This window comes from Poecilia mexicana, unplaced genomic scaffold (genome assembly GCF_051168715.1).
Source record: "Poecilia mexicana isolate PSO_F unplaced genomic scaffold, ASM5116871v1 scaffold_5, whole genome shotgun sequence".
Taxonomy (NCBI): domain Eukaryota; kingdom Metazoa; phylum Chordata; class Actinopteri; order Cyprinodontiformes; family Poeciliidae; genus Poecilia; species Poecilia mexicana.
In genome coordinates this window covers 19,391,150-19,401,381 of record NW_028263374.1, presented here as the reverse complement: position 1 = coordinate 19,401,381, position 10,232 = coordinate 19,391,150, and the positions used below count along the sequence as shown (strand labels likewise).

General features: G+C 36.7%; 1 protein-coding gene across 1 annotated transcript; it reads left to right on the top strand.

Annotated features, from left to right (window-relative positions):
- Positions 1-3,963: 3,963 nt before the first annotated feature.
- On the top strand, positions 3,964-10,039 carry prxl2b (peroxiredoxin like 2B). The gene is made up of 7 exons (XM_015000749.2): positions 3,964-4,161; positions 4,528-4,732; positions 5,012-5,063; positions 5,468-5,531; positions 5,694-5,769; positions 7,168-7,286; positions 9,586-10,039. The coding sequence occupies exons 1-7, from the start codon at positions 4,099-4,101 to the stop codon at positions 9,610-9,612; spliced, it is 606 nt and encodes a 201-aa protein (XP_014856235.1). The 5' UTR covers positions 3,964-4,098; the 3' UTR covers positions 9,613-10,039.
- The last annotated feature ends 193 nt before the right edge of the window (positions 10,040-10,232 follow it).

Here is a 10,232-nt window from a genome sequence, read left to right as displayed (position 1 = left end):
AAGCCGGAGTGCACTGCAGCATGAGGACACCATAACATGCAACGGCAAGATGAAACTGAGGCGTGATTAACTTGTGTTTTGCTTTAAACCCTCATCTGAGGGGTCAGCCTTGGATCAGAGTGTGTTTTGGTGCTGCTGGTGACTCCAGCTACAGCTGCTGAGAGGACACTGCAGTGATCAGCGGGCGCACTGCATCCAGTGCGCATGTTGTGCGCAGAGCCCATGTGCTCTCCGCGGCTGATACAGCAGTGTACTCTGCGGCAGTGCTCTCATGACGCCTGTTTCCATTTTAATTTTTCATGCAGGAGGACAAAGTCGCACACAACGGAGCCAAAGCAGAGACTGTTAGGGGGATAATGCATCACCACCGGTCGCAGTTCAACGAATATCTAAAGATAATGCGGATTGTTGGTATTCACGTAGCCTTAGATCGGTTGTCTGCTCGCGAAATCTTCGCAAATGATGCTCTGCATTTCCCTCGACTTGGCATTTAAAGGTCTTAAAGGTGAACACTACCACACGACCGTGTGTAAGAGGATTTAAAAAAAAAAAGACGTGCAGAGATGAAAGATGATAATTACCTTCGAGGGGCGGCTCGTCATTTATTGCGGCACACTGTAGGTAAACAGTGGAGCCATTATGGTGTGCAAAGAGACGTAGTGTTAATTACAGGAGTCATGATTATTATCATTATCATTATTTTTTGCTTTGTTTTCCTTTGATGCGTCTTGCCCCCCGCTCTCCCTCTCTCCTGTGTCCCTTCTCCTCCTTCCCCTTCTTCCTTTCTCCCCATTCGCCTCCTTTCCCGGTCTCTCCCGTGACGTCATGCCCCTCCCTGCAACATCAGCAGCACAAACGCATCTGGCCGTCCACGCAGAGTGCGTCCTTCTGCGTGATTACTACGCCTCAGCATCCGTTTATGACATCTATCTATCTATCTATCTATCTATCTATCTATCTATCTATCTATCTATCTATCTAGCTATGCATATTTTTGCCTATTTAGGGTGGCAAAGCCTTTTTTTGAAATGTTTTATAAAATTATTGATGCAAGAATACTTTTAAAAATGTACATTTATGTGAAATAACTATGACAAAGCATTTCCTATTTTATAATTTTCTCTTTTCCCGTTGATCAGAGGTTTTAGGGAATTCCCATTTGAAAATTGTGACATTTTGTTGCCCGATTTCTGTTAGGAACTGGATGAAGACTCTTATTTATTTTGTCAGCATGCACAGTGAGGAGGACGGTACGGGATAGGTGAAAAAACTCTCTAAAGCTCAATGTTAGAGGGGTCAATTAGTTTCCATACAACACCAGACATCAAGAATTTTTTACATTTTCGCCTGTAGCCAGTCATAATATAGAAAATGTCCAGAGCCGCAAAACCTGTACAGCTCTTAAACAATCCCAGAGTGTCAGTTTCCAATTGATTAACTGAATAATTATAAACATTAACTTGGTTTGTGGTGAAAATAAAGAACCACAGTTTCACTGCTGTTCTTTGAAACAAAGGACAAAAAAATAATCAATATGTTTTTCTATTCAGTACTCTATATTTACATAAAATACAGAAATAATAATTAACTCCATGCAGCCAAAGGACAAAGAAAAGCTCAGCTATGAAGTCAATACACCAATGTATCATCAATCATTTTCTATATTGATAAATTATTTGCAGATGGGAGGTAAGGTAAGGCAAAGTAATTTTATTTATATAGCACTTTTTCTGCAACAAGGCAATTCAAAGTGTTTTACAAGAATTAAAGGGAAATACAAACAAAATAACAAACCAAAGAACAAAAGAAGAGAGAAAATCTGAAAATGTACTAATGTAATATTAAGTGAAAATGTATTATTACCTTTATCTGTTCTTAAACAGAACTGCTCAGTTGGCCAGGAATATTAGGAACCACTAAGGCTATGAAAAAAGTTTTTTCTGTCCTACCATCACAAAAACAAGCATGTGAAGTTTGATCAACAATACTGACCAATGTCTTTAACTTGAATTTTGTCCTATGCTCATGTACATTTGTCACCACTTTGAAAGATTATTAGGTCTGCTTCTTTAGCAGAAAATTTTACAGAATAAACATAAATAACTTAAGACGGGGGTGCTGTGGTGGCGCAGGGGTTAAGCACAACCCTCACATGGAGGCCCTAGTCCTCAACGTGGCCGTCACAGGTTTGATTCCTGGCCTGGTGACCTTCATGTCTTCCCCTTTCTCTCATTACCCATTTTCCTGTCAATTCACTATAAAATAAAGGCCACTAGAGCCAATAAAACCTCTGAAAAGAAACAACTAACGACTTTTTCTGAATGTTTTGTGATAAAAACACAAAACTGAAATTCATAGTATTATTTTCTTCAGCACGTTCCTCCCCACATTGACTTAAAATATATGGCTGCAAGTTCTCGTGTGAGTAATTGTGACTTTTTGGCAAGGAAAGCAGCAGGAAGTTTTGGTGCACATAGATAAAGCAGCACATATTCTCATTGTGGTTTTGTTCTCATTGTTTTTAGCTCGTGATTTATGTGAGGGTCTGTCCTCAATCAGAAACTTTGGACACAAAAAATCTATCCCTGGGTTCCTCCTGTCATGCTACTGCCCATTGTTCCGCTTGAAAATGTTTGTTTTACATTATTACATGTATATTTGCACATCAAAAAATAGCAACAATAACAGAAATATGTTTAACTATTCCAGAAGAGATGTCACATGAATGCTGAGAGGGTATTTTAAGAGCAGACAGTGACACACTGTCCTTCAGCTGAAATGGCTGCTTTTTATTCACGGTCTCTGCAGGAACACTGAAGTGGCTTCAGGGTCACTTCTTATAGCCGACTCATTATGTCTAATTGAGTTTTAGTGTGATTATCTAAGCAAGAGGTCAACCACCTTCATGCAGAAGAAGTAGAAAGAACTGCTAAGGCAGGTTAAGAAATGACACATGGACCAGACATGCTAATTGATTTTTCTTTTAAAGAATAAAATCAAAGCTTCTTACTGTAAAACTTTAATTAAAAAACAAATTGCTGTGTAAGTGTGAAAAGCAATAATGAAGCTTCACCTGAATCTGAAATGAACCAGATGTTTTATTGTTTTGATTTTAGAAGTTAGGTTGCTAAATAAAATTATTTATTACTGGCAATTAGTAATAAGTAAAGTCTTTCTAATATGTGATTATGAAACTGTGAATATGAAGCAGAATGTTTGCCTTTTTATCTGCAGTAAAAAGTTATTGATGTTTAAGTTAAGTGACTTGTAACATAAAAAGAGAGTCCACTCTGAACTTCTTTAATAATAATAATAATAATAATAATAATAATAATAATAATAATAATAATAATAATAATAATAATGATTATTATTGTTGTTTTTGGTTTTATTTTGAAGGAAATCACATGTATCACAGGTATTATCTTTATTCTATATTAAAAAAAGGAAAACTGCAAACCAAAGTGGCAGCAATATTTAGAGTTTATCTCTTTCCTCCATCTTTGATGATCAAACATGTGTTGTTACCAAACGATCTCAAGTAGGACAAACATGTAAAGAGGTCATAAAATGTACATCTTGTTTAACTAGAGCATGTAACAAAGGCCAGGCAGTAAAAACCCATCACCTTTGAGCCCACCTGTAATAAACCTTATGCAATCTGCGATATGAAAAGGTGATTTTTAAAAAATATTTGCTCAAGAGTTAAAGTTTAAACTATAATCTATAGTCTGCAGTTATGAATAACATCTGTACTGATACGTATCTTGAGTAAAAATAAAACAACCATGTAAAAACAGAACCCACAGCAAAACACGCATAATTGTAAAGAAATCACGTAACGAAATCTGTCGTCACCAAGCCCCGCCTTCGGACAGTTCAACACGCTTTCCGATTGGTTGAACGTTGAGAATCACTTGAGTTTCATTGGATGCTAAGATTTTGTAGGCGTTTCAGGAAGAAGGTGTTTCGCAACTGCTGTCAGAGTGTAGTGGGGGCAAGAAGTGTTTACAGACTACACGCTGGTGTCCACTTCTCGTGGATTTTCACATTAAACCGGTTTTGTTGTAAAGTCTGTGCGGGTAAAGCCGTGGAAAAATGGCTAAAATCGATCTGGCTAAAGTCGGGAAGAACTTACTGAAGAGCGCTGACACTGGAGAGGTGAGCTGACCGAGTGGGCTCTGTTTAAAGCTGAAGGTTTTTTCTCTATTATATCTGTCTAATTAGATGTTTATTATTATTATTATTATTATTATTATTATTATTATTATTATTATTATTAATTCTGTAACTTTTGTCATTGTTATGTTCACTGTTTCCTTGAATTTAACATTTAAAGGAGATGAAACAGTTGTAGGTTTGCTTTTGCTTTGCATAAGCAGAATTTGCTGTGACATAATGATGATTTGATGCAAATGACCGTGTTTAAATCACTGAGAATCGAATTCATCAACCAGTTTACCAAATACTCTCACCTGCTTCCCATTCATTTCATTTTGGGGTTTAATTTTCCTCCCTGTGTTTCAGAAAGTGGAGCTCCAGTCTCTGTGGCAGGACCAGCCTGTGGTTGTGTTCTTTCTGCGCAGGTTCGGCTGCCAGGTGTGCCGATGGATGGCGTCAGAGATCAGCAAGCTGGAGCCTTACCTCCGGGCCAACGGGGTCTCCCTGGTGGGAGTCGGACCAGAGGAGCTTGGGCTCCAGGAGTTCAAGGAAGGAGGGTTTTTTAAAGGCTGTAAGCACCACTTACTCACATCATGCAAATATGGCCCCAAATGATAAAATTAAATCTGCATGTGAGATCAAATATGGCCACATATAAGCCGAGGTCAGAGATACTTGCATCATTTCCAGGCTGAAGCCATCATTGTAACCTTAATGCCCTCTTTTGTAACACACAAATCCCTGTGGGTGTCACGGGGGCATACAGGCACTTTTATTGACTCCTTTGTTTTTTACAGCCACTCCTGGTGCATAAATAGTATAAAACACCATCTGTCACCTTCTATTTCAGCCATTTATGTGGATGAAGAAAAGAATTGTTACAAGGATTTGGGATTCAAACGGTGAGCACATAAAGTCCATGTTTAGATCAATGAAAATACCATTTTTATTTCTAAACCTGTGACACTAACTGCAGTATAATCTGGTTGAATTTCTTAGAATCTTTATCTTAGACTCTACAGTGCCCTGCAAATGTTTTAATCACGTCACAACTTCAAACTTCAACGTATTCTATTTAGATTTTATGTGTACATTTTCAAAACAACATGACGTAGCAGCTAACATGTAAGGATAATTGATTTTCCTTTTTTTTTCCATAAGTAAAACATTCTGGAAGATGTTATTTGTATTTGTATGTATAAAGTTAACGCTTTATTAAACCACTTTAAGTGCAGGCGTTGTAAACTATAATTAGATTCGGCAATTTGCTGATCAACTGAGAGTTTGTATCTGTTTACTCTTCCAGGTACACAGCTTTAAATGTGCTTCCTGCTGCTTTAGGGAAGAAAGTGAGAGATATATCTTCAAAGGTAGGTCTATTCATATTTATTTTACTGCTAGAGAAAAAAAGGAAAATACAAATTCAGTTGTCTGCTATTCTTTAGAGCTCATGTTATTCATACTATAGTCATTAGATATAAGATAGTATGCCGTTATATTAACTTTTTCTGACCGTGTTTTGCTTCCTCCAGGCTGGCGCTGCAGGAATCCAGGGAAACTTTAAAGGAGATCTGATGCAGAGTGGGGGCTTGATCATTGTGACAAAAGGTATAATCTTCATGCATACGTGAAAATAAAGCAGAGATTTCACTCAAAAGAGCTGATGGTCACTGTACAGGTTAACACTGATACAGGAGAAGTTTACCCTGTGATTTACAGTCGGTCACGTAAAACTTTGGAAATGCACTTTTGCCATCTGTCCTCTAGAGGGCAGTAGTGCATCATATTTTTTTATCCATTAGTGCTCAGTAGGAAAACTACCTTCATTTCTTGTTTCTAAATCATTGTTACATCTTGTATAGTTTTAAAGAAACTCATTTGTAATTCCACATAAAGTGCTGACGTTTGTCTGTTAAAATCGCAGATACAAATAAATAACATCTCCTACTTATAAAAATGGTGAGCAAAAGCCCTTTTAAACAAGAGAAACACATAATTTTGCTGTTGACTCAGATCATTTTCATTGTCAGGATAAACACTAGGGGCCAAAAATAGATGACTGCTGCACCACTCCTCTCGGTTTATTTACTGATACTCTCTTTTACGGAGCTGCAGGGCGGCTTGCCCTGACGGAAAGGAGTTTAAATCGCAGGTCATTCTGTCCTGCGCAGCTGTACAATTTTGTCTTTGTTCCACCAAAGCTCCTTTATGGAAACAGTCCAGCTTCTCACCAAATGATGGGATGCTACCAGTATATGGTGATATGTTAGAACATAAAAACATACAGGAATAATGTTTTTATGTTCTAAAGGTGCTAAATGCATTAAGCATGTAGCACCTGAACCATTTTACATTTGTTGAGAGAAAACAGCACCAGAGTCACTAAAAGCATCACGAATCATGACTGTAAAATACCATTTTGCAGGAAAACCTTTGGACTTGCCTTATATTACAGGTTTTGTAAAGTTTAGCACTATTATCATCTGATTTTAAGACCATAACTAACATTAAAATGTTCATTTCAGGGCTTAAGAAGTGGCTGGTGATGAACCAGAACAGGATTCATTTTTAAATGTTGTAATTGTAGTTTTAAATACATTGGTTTTTGTTTTCTTTTTAAATAATTTTACTGTTGATGCTAACTTTTCATTTAAATCAACAGTTAAAGATCCTTCTATAACTGTCCCATAGCAATGGCTATAAAAACTGCAATGCGGGCATTGATCTATGGGTCTTGTATCTGTTCCTATCAAACAAGCAATAAAATGAATAGACATAAATAAATTATAAAATATTAATTTGTTGGGTCATTTATTTCTTAGAAAAGAAAAATCGAAGTTTCTTTTTCTGCTAGGTTTATGTATCTTTGATGGTGATTTCTTTGTGTCTGTTGCTGTGACTATATGCTCATATTATTTCTCCCAAATACTCAGCATGAAATCTGTGCTTCTTAATATTTTAATAACCTAAAAAATGCATAATCTTTTTCTATTTTCTGCTGTTAAGGTGGAGAAAAGGTGTTGCTCCACTTCATCCAGGATTCACCGGGAGACTTTGTGCCTCTGGATGACATCTCCACGGCTCTTGGTATCTCAGCCACAGTAAAAGCCGGGCAGAAGCCAGTGGTAAGGCCTTTTCATTTGTTAAACTGACATAGTATGACTAAACGGTTAAAAAGAAAAGAGGGGAAAGTGTGTGACTCTCTTACGTCAGCAGATACTGATGCAGCTGAGATTTCTCTTCACAGGCAATTTCACACCTATTAGTTCGTCTTAGTGGTCTGTCAGGACCTGGAAAGCTTTTACACTGAAGTGATGAACTCTGTTCTTAAAATCACAAGAAAAGGTCTCACCAGACCAGCAGGATAACATAAAAACAGCCACAAAGACCCAAAACAAAACTCATAAAATAAATACTGTTCTACTCTGGAGTAATTTCTTGGATGGCTACTTTTTACTTTTACTTGGGTAAAAATATGTAGAAGTAGTGCTGAGTTAAATTTATGGATGCTCTGCCCACCTCTGGTAGTGATATTGCAGGAGCATCTGAATTGATATTTATTCTATCAGAAAGACAGACTGGACTTGTAAATTGAACTTGTATGCCGTAGAAATTATCAGAAATTTTTTAATTTTGTCTTGGGAGAATTTTGACTTTTTATTTTAAAATGTGACTTTAAAACAACATCAGATCACTTTATTTGCTTATAAAAAAATTGATTTTGGGAGTTCTTAGTTACTGGTCAGCAAATTTAGGACTCTAGAATAATGCTTTTGTTATTAACTTTCATTGTTATCTTTATAAAAGAAATATAGTTACAATGTCCACATCTGGATCGCTCAAAAACAAACTAAAGGAAGGTTTTGGAGTGGCCTAGTCAAAGTTTGGACTTGAATCGTGTCGAGACCCTGCGTCCTGGACGTCACCTGCTGAAAAAAGTCTGCAAAGAGGAATTGGTTATGGACCCTCCGAAGTTATCACACAGCTCCAAAGAGAGTTGCATTTTACATTTTACACTTACATTGTTTTTTTCCTCAATACATGAAATCATCAAAAAAAAAGAGAAACGAACTGACATGAACTGATGTTTTTCTGTTCATCTTTGTGTTAAATTTCATTTGATAAGTAGAAATGTGACAGAAAAGCAGGAACAGAAATCTGCTGGGGTGCAAATATTTGTTAATCCGACCGCAGTTACAAAACCACAAGCGTCTGAATCCTGCAGTTCACAGAATGATCCACGTTATCGATTGTGGGTCTGTGATGTCGATGTCTAATGTGCCGTGAAATAGAAATTATATCTGAAAAGCATCTTCTGTGTTTTGTTGTAATCGCTCTGGATCACTGAGCTCACTCCTCAGGTCCAGAGCTTTTATGGAGATTGTCCTGTGATCATTGGATATTTTGATATGCCACATAAATTCACCACGTTTACTTCGGCCATTTTGCTTCCTGGCTCTGCTGCCTGTTTCCAACAAAAGCCCCCATGTAGGGCTGCAGCAGCGTACCCTCATGACCTGTCTGACGACTAACAGATGTCACTGGGAACAGAATAGACCTTGTTTCCTCTCAGGGGTCATTATGTGTCTGGAACCAGAGCAAGTCACAAGCTACAACTGTTTTGAGTTTGGGAGGAGATTCAGACAGAGCTGAAGATGCTGCCTTTGCTCAGGATGTACCTTCCTCTCACCTTTAGAAACATTAAACATAAGTGGTTTAATTTCTTCCTTCAGAAAATAACATTTTACAACATTGAGAAGCTAGGTTATACTCACTGGTTTTCTCACTTCTTATAAATATATGCTACAAATTTGTAACCATCAAAGTTTGTCTACCCAATGTTGTACAGTCCAGACCACCACTATTATTTATATATGTAATAAACATTATTCTGCATAAGAATAAAGACAGAAACAAGCTTCTTGTGCTGATAAGGAGTAAATTACGTTTGTCTTTAGCCAATCCAAAGCATCTTATGAGATTACATCCAGATTTGTCCTGAAAGGCACCAAACTAACTGGTGAAGAAAGCAAGATCCATTACTCATTAAATATATTTAAAAACTGGTTATTTGAGCAATTACAGTAATAGTAGGAAAAACTGAATGATTGGGTAACAAGTCCCAAATGTAAATTGTCTAGGCTTATATAAGTTCATCTCTGGCTACGTTTAGCTTCACAAAGAAAAATATTTTCACACATTTTCCAATGAATTTTTAGAAATGCTCATATATTTAAGTCCTTATTCAAATGTAAAACAAAAATGACACAAAACAAACTAGCAGTTCTTGCCTACTGAAAAAAAACATTAACATTTGTGTATAAAATATGTTGTCTTCTAATTTATTTTGCAAAAAACTCTTTAAGTAAAGGTTGTAAATGTAAATCTCATTATTTGTTTCCTTTTTTGTGCCCTCTCTTGTAGTGCAATGATGATGTTTGTACACGATGAAGCAGCAGCTCTGAGCTTCGCCTGAAATCCTCGAGTCACCAACATGAAGGAAGAGGAACGATAAAACTGATAATACTGCAGTAACTCCAACGCCTTGGTTGTCTTCACCTTTTGTAAAATCTCAGTGTACATGCAGTTAATACTTTACCTGAATCTTTATGGTGCATAGAAACACTTTTTGATTCTGAATGTGACTCAGAAGAAACTAATAATATGTTAATCATGATTTATATTTTAATGCAGCTTTGTACACCTTAAACAGTTTATGAAGGACGTCTTATTTTGTATGTCTGGTAATGATTTCACTTTGACTTCAGTTTTTTTTTTATTTTGGATCACAAGGCGTCTAACTAAACTATTTTATTACATTTGTTTTAACTGTAAAGAATAATTTGTGCGGTCAATAATAAAATCTTTTGGAGATAAATCATTGCACAGAATTTGTTTTTACATTTTTATGATGTTTGTCTCCCTTAAATAATTCAACATAATTCTTGGATGTTTCATTTGTTCAGCTCAATTCTGCCTGATTCTCATCTCCCTCCAGTGCTCAGTCTGGATTTCTCCCAGATATTGAGCACTTAAAGTCAGTTTAAGATATTTTATTTTTTTGGTGAAGA